The sequence below is a fragment of the Cydia pomonella genome, chromosome 4 (genome assembly GCF_033807575.1).
Source record: "Cydia pomonella isolate Wapato2018A chromosome 4, ilCydPomo1, whole genome shotgun sequence".
NCBI lineage: Eukaryota > Metazoa > Arthropoda > Insecta > Lepidoptera > Tortricidae > Cydia > Cydia pomonella.
In genome coordinates this window covers 16,821,203-16,845,198 of record NC_084706.1, presented here as the reverse complement: position 1 = coordinate 16,845,198, position 23,996 = coordinate 16,821,203, and the positions used below count along the sequence as shown (strand labels likewise).

Here is a 23,996-nt window from a genome sequence, read left to right as displayed (position 1 = left end):
AACATCCAAAATATCAAAATTTTCACATTTATAATCGTATCCCGTGGAGTAGGTCTAACCGTATGGTACCTAATACTATGCCCCTTACAGATACTGTAAACAGGGTTTATGGTAAAATAATAATGTGCGTAAAATGTGTGAAAAATAGAGATGAAAATAATTGTATCTTGTTATACATTATGCCCTATCCTTGTTAAGCCCAACGTTCGAGCATGGCGTGACAGGTACCGTAATCGTGGTCAAAGCACGTTCTCACTAAGGCCACTAAGCCGCGCCATGCCGCCCTGAGCGCTCGTCCAGTGTCCTCGGACGCTGGTCAAAACAGTCCGTCACATTAGGCCGTTTAAAAAATCGGTGAATCACTTTAATACAGCTTGAAATTAAAAATAAATATGACGGGCTTGGAACTCATCGTCTCCTCCATTTGCAATGCCACTTTTTGCGAAGTGGTTTATGATAATCCTATTACAGGTAATTTGAATTTGAACATTGTATTTTGTAGGCGTAAGTTATCTTAAAGTTATTTTAAGTAAAGATGTTTGAATGATAAATTGCGGTTTAGACTTACAGATTTGATCTAACACATAGCCGGTACAGCGATGCACTTTACTATGTATTGCGATCTGGCTCGCTAATCAATAAATGTGAATGACAATAATAATATTGTTATTCACTGTACATAGTTAAGCAGGTACTTAAAATCCAACCAACCAGGTACCTACTTAAATACGCATTGTGTCTGATCTAGCGATGGGCAATTTCTGAAACATTTCACATATTTCCTTAACGGTGACATATTTCAACTGTTGAAAATTACATAATTGACAGGAAATGTTTCTGATAGAAATGTTACCGTATAAACACTTAAATTTCATGCAGCCTTTCCGATACTTCAGTAGAACGGTTTGTGATCAGAAAATTCGACAATATGTGACAGTAGATGCGTGACTAAGGGGTAATCGTACCCGGTAGTTATACGATGGATGAAAGTTCAAGACCACGTTAGGTACGAGTACGCTGCGCCTTTTTTCCTTTTTAGGGTTCCGTAGTCAACTTATAGTTTCGCCATGTCCGTCTGTCTGTCTGTCTGTCCGAGGCTTTGCTCCGTGGTCGTTAGTGCTAGAAAGCTGAAATTTGGCATGGATATATAAATTAATAAAGCCGACAAAGTCGTACAATAAGATCTAAAAATTTAATTTTTTTGAGGGTACCTCCCCTACACGTAAAGTGGGGGTGAATTTTTTTTTGCTTCAACCCTACTGTGTGTGGTATCGTTGGAAAGGTCTTTCAAAATTAATAGGGGTCTTCAACAAACATTTTTTTGATAAAGTGCATATATTCGGAGATAATCGCTCCGCAAGAAAAAAAAATGTGTCCCCCCCCTCTAACTTTTGAACCATAGGTCCAAAAAATATGAAAAAAATCGTGGAAGTAGAGCTTAAGAAATACATTAAATGAAAAAATATAGCGGACATGATCAATTTAGCTGTTTTTGAGTTATCGCAAAAAGTTTCCCCTTCATAGTAAAAAGACTTACTTTAATTAGGTACTGATTATGCAAAGTTGCCTATTTGTTTAACTCGCGTGAAAGGTACCGTTTCATCCCTTGGTTAACAATTTACTATATTTTAAGCTCCAGTTTAGCTTATTGTGACGGAAGAGTAACTACGGAACCCTACACTGAGCGTGGCCCGACATGCTCTTGGCCGGTTTTTTTTTTAACATTTCTGGTATATTTTATTTTAATCTCTCATACATGAAATTTCATTTTACTTTCTCTTATTCGTTATCCTCATACACCATTGATCATTATAGACTCCGCTTGACGTTTCATTTTATTTGGCATGCTGTTAATTCCGATAAAAATAATTGTGAACAGTTTTGAGACAATAAAGCAGGCAGAGGTATAACAAATTCTTTATCTAAACATATTTTATAGCAAAGTCCCCCGTCCCGTCTATCTGCCTGTTTGCTAAAAACTCCAAAACCAAGAAAAGTTAAAAGAAATATAAGCGAAATTTTCCATTTGAAACTTACATGAAATTTAAGTGTAAGTTTCACTTAGGAAACTTACAAGCTGCCCATCACTAGTCTGACCCGTATAAAGTTTTATCTAAAGTTGCTAAACACGTTTGTAAACAGCGCAAAAGCATTCGGGGGATCGGTAATACAGAGTGGGTGTCATTAACCGGGATAATTTTAAGCACGTCTTCCTGACGATTTTACAAGAAAGTCTTATACTTACCTTAGTATAAAAATAAGTCCGGTTTTGTCATTTAAGTCAATAATGTTCAGGAATAAAACAATTCGATTTAAGGTAGCAACGCCTTTGTTTTTGTCGAGTTTTTTGGCATGGAAAATATAGTACATTGTGCAACAAGGGGGGGTAAGTGAAATTTTGGAAGCGAGGGTGGTAATTCCCGGCAGCCGCAGGCTGGAGGGAATTAAAGACATTAATATTTTCCACACACAATGTTTTTCATCACACTTGCGAAGAAAAAACGAAATTTTAAGCGGAATTATTTTTAAACCCGGTGGCATATCAAACATTCGTCCGCCATATTGTCATTTGTTGAGGCATCGAAGGCACAGACCTATTCGGCATACGGCCATTGAAAATTATGTAAAAATATTTTTCACGTCTGTGTTTTGCTCATTTATGTTGTTCAAAGTGTGGTATTGATAGCTTATTATGCAGTGAACTATCGTGGAAGTGTGCAGTTAATGAAAAACTAATCTTGATGTTTTAATCAACATCCGGCAATCCATCGTGGCTTTTAGTAAAGTCCAGCTATCTCTTTACTAAAAGCAACTACCGAACAACGTCATGCTCTACGAGCACACTTAAAACTTACAACGAAACTTGACATTGGCAAAATCATCATAGATTTGATGGAAGCCATATTTTAAAAGAAGAAGAAGAAATTTCTTCCTTTAATTTCTTTCTTTCTTTCATATGGAATAGTACAGAAGGCGAAGTGTCCTCCTGAAAGCTCGGTTTTCGCTGGAGAATGCAAAGGTATTCTAAAATGCCTGGAATACTGTCGAGTGGCCCGCCTTAAGCGGTCTCTAATTTTTTCGGACTCGAAAAGTGCTCTACAATCTCTTCTTTCGGATCCATTTTCATCAAAACTACATAACCCATTAATATTCTTAATCAAAGAGGAGATTGCGATATCCTACCATCGGGATTGTGAAATCGTGCTCGCCTGGATTCCTAGTCATTCAGGTATTCCGGGAAATGAAATTGCGGACCATACAGCTAAACAGGCCGTAGCATGTGGGGACAAAATTCCTTTCAAAAATTGTGCTTTCGACCTGCTCTCTCTTCCTAAAAAATATCTTTATAATTCCTGGAACGCCCGTTGGCATGTATCGAGTAGGACTAAGGCTAAAAATTACGGGTTGTTGCAGCCGGACATAGGGCAAAAACCCTGGTTTTATAAGCTTTTCTTGAGCAAAAGGGCGACTTCAACTATTATCCGAATGAGATTAAATCACTGCCTCTCCCTAGTTCACCTATCTAAGATGCATTATCGGGACACATCCTTATGTGAGTGTGGCCTGGATGATGGAACCCTGAACCATATTTTCCTGAATTGCCCCCGTCTTAATCATTCTCATTTGTACTCTGGTCTCATTTTTCAAAAAATCCCTCTTGCGACGCATACCTCTCTTTTAACTCCTAATCCCTCTGTATTTCGAATCCTTTCAAATTTTATCAAAATTAACAATTTCAAATTGTAACTATTCCCTGCTCCTTAATCTGACCAACACTTTCGTGTTAAATTCGCAATCCCGTTTTATGGGGAACTATATTGACGTGATGCTGGCAAATGCCTTCGTGGCGATAGCCATTAAAAAAAAATTCTTGCTTTTTGTTTTATTGCGGTAATTAAACTTAATTGTTAGAATACCTTAAGAAAACATGAGTGAAATAGTGATGAAGACGGATTAAATTTTTTCAGGTTGTATTTTTACCTTCCAGATATGTTCACTGCCGTCATGAAAAAAATTGTGTACTACACGATATAAAGTTATTTGCATCTCGTGCGCTTTTGAGTCCCTTAGGTTACTACGCTCAAGATTCTAAATTAGATCACTTGCGCGGGACTCAAAATAAGCACTCGAAGAAATATCAAACTTTGCTCTCTTGTTGTACAAATAACTATTGTCTCATTCAGTGAGCACCTTACCAGTTACTCAGTGATTACCCTTGTTCGAGCTGCTGAGGTGAAAAAAACATTTTATAGATACGCCTCAATAGCATATGTGCACGCTGCTCTACTGGCCAGCGATCCATTTGTCACCAATCACAATCAATCCACAACACTCACGGAACTATAAGAACCCCTTGCGTCTCGCTAGCAACCTCTTGCGTTCGAAAATTATTTGGATTTGATATCGTAAATCTGCCACTGGACAGCCTGTATTTTATAACTCGTAAATTGGTGGTCGGATATGTATCATGAATGTATCGTTAAGAATGTTAACTGCCGTTCTATTGGTGGATCCAAGTAGGTAGCCACCTAAACACTTAGAAAAATATATTTCTATAGTTATATACTCCCGATTATGTCTGACGTTAACTTCTTCAGAAGTGTGGAAGATCGTCCCGTTATTTATATCGTAACGATTTTCATTGTTACCAAAACCGATGTCTTCTCATTGTTTATAATGTGTATGTAATGAATACTCGAACGCTACCTAACTGATGACGTTGAAGATGACTAGGTATACGATTCGCTGAATAAACATGATGAATGGTGATCTGGCGATACGTTATGAGTACCTATCCTCGTCCATTTTAGGGGCTCCCTGTATAATTAATTGGTTGATATAATAGTTATTTACGGTGTGCAATTTATTTTAATTCATTTATGTTTTTTAGATACTCTACTGCCCGCACAAAAAAAGGAACTCCTAAAAATAGCTGAAGACCTTAACGGCAAACATTTGAAAATAGGCACTTACGATGTGAGTTTACCTAATCAAAACTTTAATTAATTTATTGGGTTTGAATTGTATTATAGCTTTTAGGAAAAGATTGTGTGATTATTTATTAACAAACGTTAAATGTAGTTCGATCGTTGTCATATATAAAAAATATTTTACGCGGTATCGTTTGTTCATAATGGTTACATATAATAGTCGCTATTATATCCTAAATTAGCCATGTTTTTATATCCCAGATACCTACTAAAGTGACAGTTCAATTGCTCCACTTGTCTGTGCGATCTATCATTTCAGTAGATACACAAGCGAAATGTACAGTACCTACGCGAGCGCTTCGCGTACAGCGCGCGTTCTGTACGCATCTTTATTATTTTATTGTATTCAGTCAACCACTGTGTATGTATGTATTTTACTCTCAATACGATCTTTATTACTCGCAGCGCTTTTCAAATTCAATTCAAACATAATATCACATTGACATTATTTTTAAGTTCGAATTGGCCCTTTAGCAACCCAACGTATACGTTACGGCGTAGAACGTAGCAGCAATTTACGCATTGTAGCAAAAAAAACATTTGTAGAACCATATTTTGTATTTGTAATGATATGATTGTTGTCATATAGTATTTCCGTGATGAGACTAAATTAAAGTCACCCCTCGAGATGTTTCCAGAATTATCCTTTAAGCTGGGTACACACTGAAGACAACGGAAAGCTGACTGGGCGTGGCGTTGCTTTCGTCGTTTTGGACATATTGCGCGAACGGTTCAACTTCACCTTTGATGTAGTCACACCGCTCAAAAACTTTGAAATTGGCATTGAAGGCAGAATGGAGGACTCATTAATTGGATTGGTCAATAGTAGTGTGAGTTTTCTTCGAATTACATTAGACAAAATCAACTTCTCAAATGATGAAATTCTATTTTTGTTCAAAAGTACATACATCATGCTTCCAGATTAATTAAATTTTTGTCCAAATCCAATTTTGGTAGTAGGAGGGTCCATAAGGAACTTCTCTAATCTTATAGGCATATTATATCTTATTAGGGAAGGTCAGGTGGGGTATTTTTCTCGGCGTAAGAGAAACTGTATGAAGAAAGTCCTTCTACGTAAGTATTATTTAGTTAATTTTATTTTTCAGTTAGCCTTATTTTTAGTATTACATTTAATTTAGTTTTTAATACGTTTAAGTATCTCGTTTTACTGTTTATTTTCCCTACAAGTGTCCACCTTCTCCCATATTTCCTCTTATTCCACCTAATATAGTGATTTGAATAGGCATAGAGAAGAACTTACTAACACGCTGGACCGAAAATTCGTTGACAAAGAATATTTAGGAATATTTTTCTAACTTATATACACATCCTTTACAAATAAAATTTTGAATAGAATCATTGAGGTAATTAAAACAAAACGTATTCTATATCTTCAAAATATACTCCTTTAGTTTAATAGGTACACAAACACAAATGTTTGTTAAAATTATCAATTATATATTAGTAGAAAATATTGTCAACTTATTTATTTATTTATTAACTATTATTGTCAACTTATTTGTAGGTATACAAAAGTTTCGTCATACTGAATACAGTACAAAAAGTAGGAAAACAATAGCGAAATGCCTATTCGCACGTATATCGTACAACGTTTTACAGTATTTAGGTATATGGCCCTTTTCATTTTCGACATAGGCACGTAAAGTGCTAATTAGGGCCTGTTCCGCAATGTCCAAGTAAAGCATTGGTTAATTAACAAGTAAATTAACTGCCAGATAAAACTTCCTGCAAAACTTAGCACTGTATCTACCGGTTAAGCTTATTTGATGATTGTGAAACGCCAACGATGACTTTATTCGTCAGATAAATGGCAAGTAGATTATTCAGGACTTTACTTGGACATTGTGGAACAGGCCCTTAGTAATTAAATACCTGCCGCATGAAAGTAGGACCATATCTACTGAAAATATATAATAATCCCAGTCGTCTCTGATTATCAGCTAATTATGATAATATCTTATATAGGTATTCTTGTACACAGCAAGTGGACATGGCTGCAGCTTTCCTCCCGATAGTGTACAAATACCAGCAGTTCGTGGATTTCTCTTCTATTCTCGACAAGGGCGTGTGGATGATGATGCTCCAGCGGCCTAAGGAGTCCGCCGCGGGCTCCGGACTTCTGGCCCCCTTCGAAATTCAAGTGTGGTACGAATTTTGGCAACGCGTACGGTGTGCGAGCGAGACAGCGCTTATCTGTAGCGTTTATAGAGATGTCCTGCTCGCAGACCGGCAATGAGGAGTTTTTGTTGATGCACCCTATGTGTTAAGTTTTTTGCAACAGATTGCGAACCGAATAACGAAGACAAGTACTTTGTGCAAAATTGTTAACAATGGAATTCTCCCTCGGAATCAGGCTGCGACAACATTTTAAGCGAAATAAGTCGTACAGATATCATCTACCTTTTTGTTATAATTACTTTCATCATACATGATGCTTGAAAAAAACCTTATTTCATGCAGGTGTACTGAAGGACAAAGGCCTATATTGATCCCGCAGGAGTATTATTTATGAATGCACATGCAGGTTATAACGAACGTTTTTAAATATGTATAATTCATTGTGATGATTTAAATATTAATTTTACCAGCCAACATAAGGAAACAACTCAAAAGGGTCTAGCAAGCTAAGCTAAGAAGATTGGCCCCCGCAAGGGATTTGGTTGTAATTTGAGGTGCAGTAGTGGCAGGTCCTAAGAACACTGTATGCGTAATATCAGCCTTCGATCTTCTTTTGTTTCAGACTTATCCACGAAAATGTCAAAAAATCAAGGTAATTTTTAAACTGTTATTGCAGCTAAACCAAGCAAGCGAGAGCAACCAAATAAATTCAGAATTAAGGAGCATAAAATGGGGTTCATAATGCATATTTTTACAGACATTCATTTCCTTGAACTTGGTGAAAAAAATAATGTTATTTTTTTCTGCTCCATTTTTTTGCCACTTTTCGCGGAGACACAACTATCAAAAAAAAATACTTGATAAGCCACAATTGTTAACTACGTGTCCATTTAAAAACATTTTGAAAAATCATGGTGCGTCATGTCAAAAAAAAACAATTACGAAGATATGTTTACTATATCATATTATATCAATAGAGTAGTACCAACTACCTAGTGGCAAATATGTCTGTGGTATAACTTCCTCTTTCGTTCATTATGAAATAATTAATTGACACATTTTCTAGCTATTTCTTATGCAATTTTAATAATGTCTGAAAGAAGGTGTAAATGTTGTAATATATGTTTACGCAAAACAAATGGAACTAAAAAAGTGATAAAGAACGCTGCAAAAAGTGATTGCTTTAGGTATTATTTAATTTTTTTTTAATTTATGCAAATAAGAAACGAAGTGGGTACATAAAAGTATTGGATGTAAAGTCATTGACAAAAACATTTTTTATTACCATTCCATATTAACAAATAACTCGGAACAGCAAACAGAACAATACAATTAAGAAATAGCTAGAAAATGTGTAGTTGTAAATGTATGACATATGTACGTCATTGATCAATGACAATTAATTATTTCATAATGAACGAAAGAGGATGTTATACTACAGACTCATTTGCCACTAGGTAGTAGGTAATACTCTATTGATATAATATGATGTAGTAAACTTATGTTCGTAATTGTTTTTTTTTAATATGACGCACCATGATTTTTCAAAATGTTTTTAAATGGATACGTAGTTAACAAATGTGGTTTATCACGTAATTTTTTTGATAGTTGTGTCTCCGCGAAAAGTGGCAAAAAAATGGAGCAGAAAAAAATTACATTATTTTTTTCATCCAAGTTCAAGGAAATGAATGTCTGTAAAAATATGCATTATGAACCCCATTTTATGCTCCTTAATTCTGAATTTATTTGGTTGCTCTCGCTTGCTTGGTTTAGCTGCAATAACAGTTTAAAAATTACCTTGATTTTTTGACATTTTCGTGGATAAGTCTGAAACAAAAGAAGATCGAAGGCTGATATTACGCATACAGTGTTCTTAGGACCTGCCACTACTGCACCTCAAATTACAACCAAATCCCTTGCGGGGGCCAATCTTCTTAGCTTAGCTTGCTAGACCCTTTACGAGCTGGCCGCGTAGCCAACGCTACAATCGTTAACGCTCCGTAGCGTATCGTAGTCATCTCTCTCTATCACTCTTCTTTATTAGTGCGACTGTGATAGTTGCGTTTTGTTCGCCACGGAGCGTGAACTATAGGCACGTTTGCTACGCGGGCTTGTGTACTGAAAACAATTTTACTATTAAGTACAATACTTATGTGTACCTATGCATTGACATATTTTCTCCTGCAGGTATCTGATCTTAGCGGCAGTACTCTCTTACGGCCCGTGCATCACTCTTCTCACGTACTTGCGGTCTAAGCTCGTGAGAGACGGAGAGAAAAACATCTCGCTGACGCCCAGCTTTTGGTTCGTTTACGGAGCCTTGCTGAAGCAGGGAACTACATTAGCACCAGAAGCAAGTGAGTTCATCCTATGGAATATATAATATGTCGGTAGCCGATCGTAAGATCAGGCAGATCGTCCTGTTCCTGTGTAATGTTTTGACGGTAGTCATATTAAACCAATAGATAGGTATGTAGGATAGGTTCGCTAGATTGCTTTAGATGCCCGAAGAGCAAGCTGTCTAGAAATAGGACGCAGGGCTCCGTCTCACTCACGCAATGAGACAAAGATTTTCACTTTTCACGATATGCCTAGGAATTTCACGATCTGCCATTTCATGAGCTTATGATCGGCCGCCGACATATACAACGGTATACGACATATACACTGGGTTTAATTAAAGATGTGCATGTTGCGGAAAGTTTCCTATAAATTCTCGTTAATCTCCGTAAAATTCCACTAGAAATAAAGAAACTTCCCAGTTGGGAAACGGAAATTCGTTCCCCCATACAAAAATTATGAAAATTTTGAAATTATTCCATGAAGAAATTTCGCTATTATGGGTATAAGTATTCCATCTGCACGCCAGTAGGCCAGTAATAGGTAGGCAGATCCCGATAGGTACTGGTTAGGGTAAAAAAAAGGTATAAAAGAGAAAATTTTGCGCAGGTTAGTTCTACTTCTATCATATGGCTCGATCTTACATTAGCTTGCTCTCAGGTAAGTACTTGTTTCCTTTTTAGGGTTCCGTAGCCAAATGGCAAAAAACGGAACCCTTATAGATTCGTCATGTCCGTCTGTCTGTCCGATTCTGTCAGTGTTTTCCGAAACTATAAAAGCTATACTGTTCAAACTTGGTAAGTAGATGTATTCTATGAACCGCATTATGATGTTATCACAAAAATAGAAAAAAAAAACAATAAATTTTGGGGTTCCCCATACTTAGAACTGAAACTCAAAAAAATCTTTTTTCATCAAACCCATACGTGTGGGATATCTATGGATAGGTCTTCAAAAATGATATTGAGGTTTCTAATATAATTTTTTTCTAAAATAAATAGTTTGCGCGAGAGACACTTCCAAAGTGGTAAAATGTGTCCCCCCCCCCCCCCGTAACTTCTAAAACTGAATAAAAAAACTAAAAAAAATATATGATATACATTGTCATGCAAACTTCCACCGAAAATTGGTTTGAACGAGATCTAGTAAGTAGTTTTTTTTTAATACGTCATAAAATTAAAAAAAAAAATTTTTCATCAAACCCATGCGTGTGGGGTATCTATGGATAGGTATTCAAAAATGATATTTAGGTTCCTGATATCATTTTTTTCTAAACTGAATAGTTTGCGCGAGAGACACTTCTAAAGTGAAAAAATGTGTGTCCCCCCCCCCCCCCTGTAACTTCTAAAATAACATAATGAAAAATCTAAAAAAAATATATGATATACATTACCATGCAAACTTCCACCGAAAATTGGTTTGAACGAGATCTAGTGAGTAGTTTTTTTTTTAATACGTCATAAAATTTAAAAAAAATTTTTTTCATCCAACCCATAAGTGTCATCTATGGATAGGTCTTCAAAAATGATATTTAGGTTCCTAATATCATTTTTTTCTAAACTGAATAGTTTGCGCGAGAGACACTTCCAAAGTGGTAAAATGTGTGTCCAAAGTGGTAAAATGTTGAACAAGATCTAGCAAGTAGATTTTTTTTTAATACGTCTCAAATGGTACGGAACCCTTCATGCGCGAGTCCGACTCGCACTTGGCCGCTTTTTATTGTTGACCTTGTTCTGAATGGTATGGCTGCTTGCTTAGGAAGCAGCGGTAAGCTGGCTGGGCGCAGAACGGCTAGCTGTAACAAGTCAGTTCTACGTGGTAATTAAGTAGCACGAAAGCATAATACCAATTTCCAATGTTTCTACTATACCACGAGTATCTGCATATTAATAGTATTGTAGTGGAATTATAGTTGAGTACCTTTAGAGGTAGCCTTAGGCTAGGGGGCTTTAGGGGTAGCGTAGCTTAGGCTAAGAGTTTAGTTTGAGTCAGTATCCCTATAAAATATTAAGCTTTTGATCATATGTCCCATACAACCATTTTCAGTCGAAGAGTTTACAAAGTAGTAACAGTTAGAAAAAGTGTCGTAAATATTACGACATAAAGTGACTGTGACAGACTTGGTTTTTGTGTGTGGTAACAGTGTACACATAATGTGACCAAAATGCCTTTTAGTAATTATGCGTAGTCAATGTGTCCACACTTTACGGAAACATTTGCGTCGAAACATTTTATACATATTGCGTGTATATTGTGACAAGTGTACACTTTAGGAACTATGCTTAGTAACCGTGAAGACACTTTGTTACCAAAACCTACACAGTGTGTCGTAACGTTACTTACTTAAATGTTCTTACAATTTGTTACCGAGTATAAATTGAAAAACTCAGTACTACCGCCAAACTTTTTCAAAGTGCTGTCAGTTTATAACTTACTTAGACTATAGCTCTTCAAGTTTTTTGTTTTGGCGAATAAAATACCGATGATTCATTTTGTTCGACTACCCTTGTGCTGGGCACAAGAGGCTCTCTTGTGAGGACAATTGAAAAAGGTATGGTGAAGAAGTTTGAGAATCTCTGAAAACAAAAAGTACGTGCCGCTATTATGAAAATTTGGTAAACTGGTTACTACTTTTAGCTACGACGTGTAAATAATCTGAACTTCTGAAGGCCTACGCGAACCACGTTCCACGTGTTGCCTCCCTGTCACACTTGTGCACGAATTTACAAGTGCGAAAGAGAGGCAACACGTCGAACGTGGTTCGCGGTAGGCCCTCTGGTAACTTTGTGACGGATTGTAACTAAACTATTTTTCTTCTTGAAAACATTTGTTTTCGTAATTAAATGGCTTATTCATAAAACAAAAGCTTATTTTTTATCATAAAATTGGTTTCTTTACTATGGCACAGGATTCTGAGGACTAAAACACTTAAAAAAAATGTTTATAAAATTTATGAAATATTTGTTTACAATCGTTAAATTTTAATTATTTTGGAGGCGCGTTGGCAAATTTCAACATCTTTGATAAAATTACGCGGTGTATTTCTTTTCGCAATACTTTGCATCCAGTAATTAACATAATATAACAATAAAACTAAAAATAAAGTACTTACATTATAAACAGCAATGGCGTGGCTTTTCTAAGAAGCGCTGGTGGCCTAGCGGTAAGAGCGTGCGACTTGCAATCCGGAGGTCGCGGGCTCAAACCCCGACTCGTACCAATGAGTTTTTCGGAACTTATGTACGAAATATCATTTGATATTTACCAGTCGCTTCTCGGTGAAGGAAAACATCGTGAGGAAACCGGACTAATCCTAACAAGGCCTAGTTTACCCGCTGGGTCGGAAGGTCAGATGGCAGTCGCTTTCGTAAAAACTAGTGCCTACGCCAATTCTCGGGATTAGTTGTCAAGCGGACCCCAGACTCCCATGAGCCGTGGCAAAATGCCGGGACAACGCGAGGAAGAAGAAGAATGGCGTGGCTTTTCTAATTGTAACACGTTATTTAGTTTCACGTCAACTGGATTTTATTGAAATTATTTGACAGCAGTCACAGCAAGTGAGTGAATGAATGAATGAATGATTTGTACTGCAAGCGGTTGCAAACTGGTAACAATGTTACGATACTGCGACGTAACTAAGTAACCTAATAGGACTGTGTCGACTGGTCCCCATTTTAGTCGTCTCAACCAAACTACAACGTAACACCGACCAAATATACTACGAGAATATTTGAGTGTCCACACAAAAGTGTCGAAAAATGTAGTAACTAGTAATTGCAACTAAAAATGGTTGTATGGGGTAGTCATACTTATCATCAAAAGTTAAAACTACTTTCATTCAGAGTTCGATTCTTAAAGGTGCCTTTATAATCACTTTACCTAATGGTATATTTACCTTTCGTGACATAGTTTATTTTAAAGCATCGACGAACGACGGCACAGATGGTATCGATACGTCGCTAATGGACATCAATATATCACGGTCACACATGACGTGACTCCGTGAACCAGGATTTATACTTAATGACGCAATTCAGCTTAAATATGAGAGGAAATAATAGTCTTTACACATCATTCGTCTTTACTTTTATGTCTGGCCTTCTGTGAATATTACAGGTGTAATCTTTCATGTCCATTTGTCACACGGTTACCTACCTATTAAATCTAATATAGCTTTATGATACGTTCTGCATATTGGTCTAGATGATTTATTAGATAAATGGATGTCTTATCTTGATTCAACAAAAATCGGCCAAGAGCATGTCGGATGTCGGGCCAGGATCAGTGTAGGGTTCCGTAGTTACAATTCTGTCAAAATAAGCTAAACGGGGTCTATTAGTAAGTATCATGTACCTAAGTACATTCATTACAAGCATAAAAGGGTATCTTCGTAGCGCTTTGTACGTATTAAGTCGGTTGTGTACTTATGTACACACAATTTATATGGAACATTATATAAATTGAGTTTGCAAGCATTGTATATATAAACTGCAAATAAACAACTGATTAATTGGTTGAGTAAGGGTTTGTAGATAAGGTACGGTCACGTCTGAAAATATCGATACAAAAAAAATTTTGATTGATTGATTGATTGATTGAAAAAGGTGCCAAAAATATGTATACACGACTTATTGCCCATATATTAAAGTAGTGTATATATATTTTTGGCACTTTTTTCGTATCGATACTTTCAGACTGGACTGTACAGTGAGTTTCGCATAGCATCGATAGCATATTTTTTGAAATGTTCAATATGAGGCATTCCTTTTTCGTTATACTACTTATACTTATCTAATTGTTGATAAGTATGGGACAAATCTTCATACCTAACTTTGTCAGGCATAAACACAATTAAGCTGGCTTAAATCTGTAAAAGGTTAGAGTTAGACCAAGATAACTCTACAGCGATTTTGATAGCACAGACTGTTCAAGTGTCATTTTAAACTTCAAACTTCTATGAAATTATGACGTTTAAATAACACTTGCACTGTCTGTGCTATCAAAATCGCTGCAGAGTTATCTGAGTCTAACTTTAGGCAATTAATACAAAATATTAAGCAACTGTCATAGGTACCGTGTAGAAAACTTGGTAGCGGACATAATGTACCGCTGGAAACTGGAAATAACTGAACCTTAGCCCGATTGAAAATTAACAATTCCGGCTACTACACATGAGTAGGTAGTACATTAGTACCTAGTAGATATATTACCTACATCCCGCACCGCACACATTGACCGACTATTAAACAATACACATGAGTAGTAGGTAGATTAGATACCTAGATACATACTTACCTTTTTTGACAGATACCACTCGGATCCTCTTCACGACATGGTGGCTGTTCATCATCCTGTTGTCCGCGTTCTACACTGCCAACCTGACTGCTTTCCTCACGCTCTCCAAGTTCACCCTGGATGTCGAATACCCTGAGGACCTGTACAAGAAAAACTACCGCTGGGTCGCGCCAGAGGGCAGCACAGTTCAATACGTTGTCAATGACGCAAGTAGCACTAAATAACTTGGGTTGTTCATAGCAATAGCACTCTTCAGTTGATAACTTACTTCTGCCCGCAAGTTGGCTTGCGGGAATTGATGATTGAGGTCACAGGTTTAAATGAAAAAAATGAGGGTGTACCTACTTTTTAGACATTTAATTACGAAATATTTCGAAATAATTTGTTTTCCACCAGCACCCATTGGAAGTTCGGAATGGTGTAAACAGAGTCAACTACAGGTAATTTTCCTACCTCCACAAACTATCATTAAACTATGCTTGGAAGCTATGTATAAAAATGGTATTTATTTAATATCATTGTTCAATAAATACAGTATCCGTTAGTTGTTATGAAATTCACTTGAAACACTTCTGCATAAGTTACTGAGTCACTAAAAATCGTAAAAATTAGCTAATTTTTGTGGTTTTCGGATTGAAATCCAGACTTTTGTGTTGGACATAGGCATATCATTTATTTTTCAGCTTAAATAACACCTAAAGTCGAATCATTTACATCGATTGAAACACGCACTGAAATTTTGAAAAAATCGCAACGTGTCCACTTTGAACCCATAAAAATAATGTGTAATTGAAAATTAAAATTTCACTGTGATCAAATGACAGATCATATAAATAAATAAAAAAATATTATAGGACATTATTACACAAATTGACGAAGTCCCACAGTAAGCTCAATAAGGCTTGTGTTGAGGGTACTTAGACAACGATATATATATATAATATATAAATATTTATAAATACTTAAATACATAGAAAACAGCCATGACTTAGGAACAAATATCCATGCTCATCACACGAATAAATGCCCTTACCAGGATTTGAACCCGGGACCATCGGCTTCATAGGCAGGGTCACTACCCACAAGGCCAGACCGGTCGTCAAAATATGCTTAAGTATACATCGCAACAGGATTTTATACTATTATTTTTGCTAGGTTATGAGATACTATTTTTGCAATACTCATATAAATCATATATGTATTACTTACTAAATTTTCTTAGTAAAGTGTCTTAAACATATAAAACTGCACATAAATTTGAATTATTTCTTAATTAAATGAAAAGCAACGCTCTTACAAAGAAATATACGCATATACAATTACGAACCATTATTGAACGAGCGTGAGCAAAGGTCTCCGTTTCACCTTGGGGTAGTAGGGGCAGCTCTTTTTATGTAATTTTGGTTTTTGTAAAATGTTCAAAATTGCGGGAAAAGGTATAAAAGACTTACGCGCCAATAGAGTCTTGGCGCCTAAGACCATCGTAAGTTCTATACTGTGGAAATGACCCAATGAAGTAAGAATTGTTTACTTTAACATTTTTTAGGCTTATCGTGAGGTCTACAGCTCAATGAGCCCCTAGTTTATTGGCAGGTAAGCATAAATAACAGCTTTATCTTACTATCAGCGTCGGGAAATTTTTACGATGTTCAAAAAATCAAACCTCTTTTTATATCACCTAGCAAACTTAACTTCAACTTCATTTATTCAGAAAATAGGCCACACATTAGGGTTGGCACAACTTGACGTCATAGGCCACACGGGCACTTTTGACACGTCAACATGGAATTTATATACAAGCAAAAAAAAGCACATCAACAATTATTATAAAATACAATTAACTGAAAATATCAATGCAAACTAAGTGTAATTATTGCTTAGAGATGTATAAAGATTCTTAATGTCTAACGAATTACAAAAAAAAAAGTAACGACCCCACGGACCCAAGTACTACCGAGAATCGGTCAGGGTCACCGTCTCCGGCGTATCTTCGTCGGTCGGAGTTGACCCCAAGGGGACCCGCAAGACTCAGCTCTGACTTGCCTTCATTGGCCGTCCAGGAGAGGAATCGTTAGAGCTAAATGTTCCAGGGGTGGAAGTGAAAATTTGCATAAGACGCGAGTTGGCACAGTGGCTGTTATCAGCCACTGGGTAGAAAGCGGCGTACACCTCTCGACACCCTCGAGCCGCTCACACCGGTGTTGCTCCTGGTCGTCTTCAGGACGGCAGTTTCAGGGGCCCATCTAGTGGGCGGCGAATCACTGCCTGCCTCGATAACTGGTGAAAACATTGTTATGGCAGGTGTCCGGACGTATTTGCAATCCAGTCTCATTGTCCACCCAAACTACAATCCATAGACCATAATACTGTTCACTTTTTCTACAATAGTCCCAATGCCTGCTGCGACCGGTTCTTGGGTGTCTATTGTTGCGCCTGTGAACGGGTTACAGCAGGCGTTCTACATGACATTAAAGCTCTCCAAGGGCCTCTACGTGTTGGATCTATATCCCCACGCAAGCCTATCATAAGACCGGGATTTATAGGCCCGTGAAATCCAAGGAGATATTAGAAAAATAACAGATACAAAAAAATCTAAAATGATTTAGAGGTGTAAATGTCTCTAAGTGTCAGAACTTCAATCAATTATCAATCAATCAAAAAAAAACATCCTTAGAGATGTATAGGGTCTCCAAGAGTCAAAATCCTATATAATTAAAACATTCATTAAGATAAAATAAACGTACAAGAACCGAATGAGTTGTCTCACTGTAATTATACTCAAAAATAAAGTTCTCAACCCTCATTCGGGAAGGTACGAAACTACCGTAAGCAAAGACATTTAAGCGAGCAACAGTATAAAAACTAGATGCAATGTAAATTTCAGCATATGATCTAACATTTGACGGTTAATTCAAAATTTAAGTTTTCAGTTAAACATGGATTTTTCAGCGGCCGACGTGGACTCTTTCGATTTATTTTTAAATCACCATATGTCTTTTCTATACCAAAATATAGATTGAGAGCTTAAAATTTACATCGTTTGTTTTAATTGTAATGTGCTAGAAACCAGAAAAGAAACAAAAGTCTTCAACCTAGGAAAGTCAACATTCTGATTTAAAAACTAAGAAAATTTGCCTATTTAGGTATACGAGTCTCCAGCGTCTCATTACCCAACTATGAAAGGTACTGATTAGATATTATTAGTAATTATGAAAACAGTTTATTAGTCATAAAAACAAACGTCATTTTCAGCAAAAGCTACAAGGTAAGCAAAGTTTGAACCTAGATTATTAGTCTACTCGACATCTTCATAATGGTGAAAAATAGAGAAGTATCTTACTCCTAAAAATACGTGTGATACTTCATTGGATTTGAAATGATGTATAGAATAATGTATTTGAAGCGTTTATATATTAGCACACAAAAAACTATTTAAGAAATTTGAATAAAATATTATTAAAGAGGAGAAACTTGGCAATCAAAAAGTCTTACTTGCAGTAGGTACTCTTCTTCTTCTTCCTCGCGTTGTCCCGGCATTTTGCCACAGCTCATTCCCAGTCTGGGGTCCGCTTAACAACTAATCCCCAGAATTGGTGTAGGCACCAGTTTTTACGAAAGCGACTGCCATCTGACCTTCCAACCCAGAGGGTATAAACTTAGGCCTTATGGGGATTAGTCCGGTTTCCTCACGATGTTTTTCTTCACTGAAAGCGACTGCTAAACATTAAATAAGTTCCGAAAAACTCATTGGTACGGTCACGTCTGAAAATATCGATACGAAAAAGGTGCCAAAAATATTTATACACGACTTTATTGCCCATATATTAAGGTAGTGTATACATATTTTTGACACATTTTTCGTATCGATATTTTCAGACGTGACTGTACAAGCCGGGGTTTGAATCCGCGACCTCCGGATTGAAAGTCGCAGTCTCATACCGCTAGGCCACCAGCGCCTATTATTTATACTTTTTATTCAATGCTGAACATAGCCCTACGCGTCTCATTTTCGGGATACGTACGCGGCGTGAAAAAGCGAGTACGTAACATTAAATATTATTTTAAAGGTAGGTGTGCGATCGCAGTTTGGCGAGGAATAAGGGGTGTCACAATGTTATGTACCTTTATGATATATAAATAAATTAATTAAATATACATTTAAAAATTTGGAAAGAATATGGTGTATTTTAAACGTCAAAGAATGTAATACTGTTAGAAATTGATCTTATTTTTTTTGTCTTAATTGTAAATTTAAAAAAATGTTGAAATATTTGGCGTAAAAATATTTTGCCTGATGGAGGTTAATAAAATGAATACTTAGTTTATATATATAGTATAGTATAGTATAGTATATTATAGGATAGTATATAAGAAGGCCTACACGAACCAAAAATATTTTAAAATAATTATTTTTACATTTTTTTTGTTTACAATGAAGAAGGAAGTTTTGTTATTGGTGTTGTTTTGGTGTTGTAATTTCCTAACTTGTTGAGAAATAATCTTTGAGTATTTTCTGTATTTTTTCTAACGGTAATAGATTCTCTAAAGTGTTCAGAATACGCCACCGACACAGTTAATACCTTTAAAAAATATTCAATATGACGTACTTACTTTTGAAGCCGCGTGCCCATACCCAAAATCACCGGCGAATACCTATTTTAAGCGTTCAATAAAAAGTATAAATAATGGAGATACAGTTCTGCAAGTATGGACTTTCTATTGGAAATATTCTCTTCTTTAATAATGTTAATTTTGATTTCTTTAATATTAATACTTTTTGATATTTTTGTGCGCTAATAAACTCTTCGATTACATTTTTCTAAACATCATTATGAATCTAATGAAGTATCACACGTAGTTTTCATTTTGGCGAGTATACTATATGCGAATAAGAAAATGACACCATTTCAAATTTCCAATGAGTGCCGATCGAAACAAAGTATTCAGAAACAATCCCCATGGGTTTAATAATTAAGATTATTGAACTGATGAATATTATAGGATTTTGAATAAGTTTTACTGTAATTTTCATAAAAATAGATAAAGGGAATTTGGGAACGGATGGCGATGATAGGCTAATTAAACGTCAAACTGCTATGCAAATATGACGTTTAATTAGCTCTTGCACCGACTGGGCTATCAAAATCGCTGCCAACTTAGCTTGTTCTGACTCTATCAATGTTGCTGTTCATTGACAATAAGGGTTGTCCGCATTTAGTACATAGCTTCACCTTAACTAGCATTAAATCATAATTCCGCTATAAATAGTATCATGGGATTAATGATGAGCAATTTCTGAAACATTTCATTTATTTCCTTAACGGTGACATATTTCAATTGATGAATATTATAGGATTTTGAATAAGTTTTACTGTAATTTTCATAAAAATAGATAAGGGGAATTTGGGGACGGATGGCGATGATAGGTTATTTTAGATTAGATTATTTATTTATTTTCTTTTATATCAGAATCAGAACATTTATTTGCTTTCACGTATAAATACATGCAAATACAATTATAAAATATACTCTAAAGTACTTACATGCTAAAATTGGTTATTCTAAGGTTAGGTATGTATGGAAGTTATGCATTTTAAAATGAAGAGGTGCGTACATGTCATTCAATAGGACTAAGTAAAAATAAAAATAAATCATGATAATGTCAAGAGTAATCAATCAAGTAAATTCGCGAAATATTTATTAATTGTGTAATACGGCCTATTAAATTAATAAAGAAGTCTTTTACTTTTTTGTCAAATAATCTAAAATCTTTACAAATCTTAATGTCTTGGTTTAACTTATTAAATATTTTGATTGCCATTTTATTAAAACTATTATTAAAGTGGCCATAACTTGATTATGTACGTACTAGTTTATTATTGTTTCTCAGATTGAAATTATGACATTCACTAGATGTGGGATACTTATTCCTATGTAGGTAAAGAGGTAAATATTTTATTGTGCAGCTCATTTTATTGTGAATTCAATGATATCTATTTCTTGATGGAACTATTATTTTAACATTTTGCTTGGGCGAAATTGGGCACCAACAGCGAAGTTTGGCTTCCCGACGGAAGACACTTTGGTAACCCTAATTTTCAATTAATTGTAACATTGATAAGGGTTTGTTAGGAATATATCTGCTAAACTAGGTACTGATATATTTATGCATAATTAAAGGGTAGTTAGTTTAGGCTTGAATGAACACACTTTCATAGGTTTTAGAAAAAAATTACAACTTTTATTTTCTCGTATAAAATAATTCAGCAAGCAATGTCTCACTACGTTGTTTTAACTCAAAACGTCGCATTTAACGACGCGACATCACAACTGGCACAAGTAACCATGATGTTCGAAATACATTGCTCCTCGAAAAAAAATCAAAAATTAATTATGCAGGCAGTGAAGACTAAATTGTAAAATCTTTCAGAATTGTTTTATACCACTAAAACCTACGTCTAGATTCAGTTTGCAATTATATCAAAAATACACACTGTATAACTGTTATAGGCTGACGAAAACTTACACTTCCTAAGCAAAATGGTAGCTAATGGGCGCGCCGAGTTTCGTTCAGTGAACGCCGATCGTCAGTACTTACCCTACGTGATGGGAGGCGCGGTGCTTGTAAAGGAACAGACAGCTATACACCATCTCATGTTTGAAGACTACTTAAAAAAGACCAAGGCCAAGGTACCGGAAACGAAGAGGTAAGATAATCATAACAATGATAAATAACCAGTAACCTCTCTAAAGTGTCCGACGTTCAGGGAATAGTGTAAATTAAGCGAGTTTGCCTTGTTGATTTCGTCTTTAAAAAATCTAGTTGGCATTGTTCTTGTGTAATTAATTATTCGTATATTGCATCTGTTTTAGTCATAAGGCATCTAAGTACGTTTAAACGTACGTTTCTGGACAGCGTAGGTACCTATAGTCAGGCAAACACAACTTGTCAGTCAATAAGAACCAGACAATTATACTCATTCCTTTCTTTTAGGTGCTAGTACCTACTAGTATAAGAAAAAGGCATGATTATCTCTGTCTATGTTTAAAATGGGACAGTCCTGGGCCAAATTAGTAGTAGTAGTGGTAATAGTAGTAGTTGGTCGCTAATTGCTTTCCTTTCTCGCTGCCACAGTGAGGACTGTGGTCCTAAATCGAGAAAAGTAAGAAATTGCTTATATGGCTACAAAAAATGCATTCGATAGGGAATTTGATTAAAAAAAATCTTTGCAATTCTTCAATAAAATGCGTATTAGCAGTAGAAAAAAAATAGAAAATTATAATGCATTGAGAATAAACTACAACTTTTTTTTCTCAAACACGAAGCGGAACACCATTATTTAATTTTAACATGTTAAAACATGTTAAATAAGCTGCAGCATCGGAAATGCCGAGCGATTGAATTTTGAATACTATTTATTACAAAGAGTAATTACTTATATATTCGTTAAATAAATTCCCAATCGAATGCCATTTTTTTGGAAGAGAAATAAGCAATATCCCACTTTTCTCGATTTGGGACCACAGTGTGCCGGTTAGACATCTGTTTATAAACGCCGTAACATAATAGCAAAGATCTATCTATAATCGACAATTCTTTGACAATAGATAGCAGGGGACGAGCAGGGACCGATTTGAATTAAGATAAGTTTCCTTTACAGTCCTTTAGTATTGTCTTAGGTACCTATTTAGGTAGGTACTATTAATCTTAAACTGTAAATCATATTAAACACTATCTTGTTTTCAGATGTACGTATGTTGTCGCCCCAAATCCCTTTATGGAGAAATTACGGAGTTTCGCTTTTCCGAAAAACAGCAAATTAAAGTTATTATTTGATCCAGTGTAAGTGGCCGTTTCTGTTAATAAGATAAAAAATACATATAACTTCAAAAACTATTGTTATTGTGACTTCGTTTGATGTTTTCGATTACCTGAGTAAAACTAAGCTGGAATTTTCATATTTTTGCGATAAAACAGTTATTTGTATTATCGCCGATATGGAGTACCTAACGCTTCCAACCGACGCCATAATACTTCAGCAAAGAGAATAAAAAAATAATTGTTTTGGTTGGCAATCTAGCTTTGCCCTATCTTGTTTTTAGGGTTCCGTACCAAACGAAAAAGGTACAAATGAACTCTTATGATGCGAGTCTATCCGTTACTGTCACAACGTTAATAATTATCTCGAGAACTACTTAAGCTATAGACTTGAAATTTGGAATATTTTTCAACAAAGCTAACCAAGTGTTATTTATTTATTTATATTTTATTAATTTGTTTTTTTAATTTGTGTAATAATGTCGTATAATATTTATTATTTATTTATTTCTTATTTGCTATGAGAGGTCGCCAACATTTTAAAGTCTAGTTACTAGGTCAAGTGGGGTCAAACGATAGTTTGAAAGAGCTTCAATTATACGATGTTGTTGGTTTTTCGAGGATAAGATAATTCTCTATCATGTATAGAGAATGATCCTCGAAAAACCAATATACGTGCATTATTACGTTATACAATTAGACGATTTGCCGATAGATGGCGCTGTACACAAATATAATAAGTACTTCTGATCAAGTCTTTACGCCTTTATAGTTACACGAGATAAATACAAAGTTTGTACGGAACTCTTGATGCGCGAGTAAAACGAATTCGCACTTGACCGGTTTTTTTTCTAGCCTCACGTATCTTCTACAGTCGGGTATAGTAACGTTTTTGGAATTCCGAGACCTGCCCAGCACCAAGATATGTCCGCTGGATCTGCAGTCCAAGGACCGCAAGCTGAGGAACAGCGATCTATCGATGACGTACATGCTAATGGGGGTCGGCTTGGCGACCGCTATCGCTGTCTTTGGTGGAGAGGTATGCATTATGGTTGGGGAGCCCAAGAGGAGATTTTTTGAAGTCACTCGAGCGCGTCAGATTAAGATAGGGGGGATACCTTGCATCCTGTTGAATCTCGCCACCAAGTATGGGTCCTTGAAACCGAGCGGGGAGTCCAGGACAGCCTTGAAATACTCCAGCGCGTCAGATTAAGATATGATGGATCAATCTGACGATTTTAGCGATCCGTAAGCAAGTGGCAATTTTGTGACCCAAAGTTGCAAAAAAAATAATAATCGCGACCTTGAATTACTCGAGCGCGTTCAATTTTATTATTATTTTGAAGGGATTATCGATTTGCTCAAGCCGAAGTGTCCAAAATCGTTTGTGAGCTTAAGTGCGCCCAGCGCTT

At 35.9% G+C, this 23,996-nt stretch overlaps 1 protein-coding gene and 1 long non-coding RNA gene across 6 annotated transcripts in view; one reads left to right on the top strand and one right to left on the bottom strand.

Moving 5' to 3' along the window:
• Positions 1-255: 255 nt before the first annotated feature.
• LOC133517178 (glutamate receptor ionotropic, delta-2) overlaps positions 256-23,996 on the top strand; it is a 31,646-nt gene continuing 7,905 nt past the window's right edge. The window contains exons 1-9 of one of the 5 annotated variants that reach the window (XM_061850373.1): positions 256-471; positions 4,892-4,977; positions 5,630-5,821; positions 6,994-7,157; positions 9,318-9,487; positions 14,778-14,971; positions 21,276-21,472; positions 22,513-22,608; positions 23,459-23,522. In XM_061850373.1, coding sequence (XP_061706357.1) covers positions 393-471; positions 4,892-4,977; positions 5,630-5,821; positions 6,994-7,157; positions 9,318-9,487; positions 14,778-14,971; positions 21,276-21,472; positions 22,513-22,608; positions 23,459-23,468 — 1,188 coding nt within the window. In that variant the 5' untranslated portion in view covers positions 256-392 and the 3' untranslated portion in view covers positions 23,469-23,522. Of the gene's footprint in view, positions 472-4,891; positions 4,978-5,619; positions 5,822-6,993; positions 7,158-9,317; positions 9,488-14,777; positions 14,972-21,275; positions 21,473-22,512; positions 22,609-23,439; positions 23,624-23,996 lie in introns of those variants that run through there. The other 4 variants (XM_061850370.1, XM_061850371.1, XM_061850372.1 and 1 more) reach the window with 4 other exon arrangements.
• LOC133517182 (uncharacterized) lies at positions 7,619-8,884 on the bottom strand. The gene is made up of 2 exons (XR_009799339.1): positions 8,416-8,884; positions 7,619-8,223 (listed from the first exon to the last, which is right to left on the bottom strand). It is a non-coding gene; the product is annotated as an uncharacterized LOC133517182 (long non-coding RNA).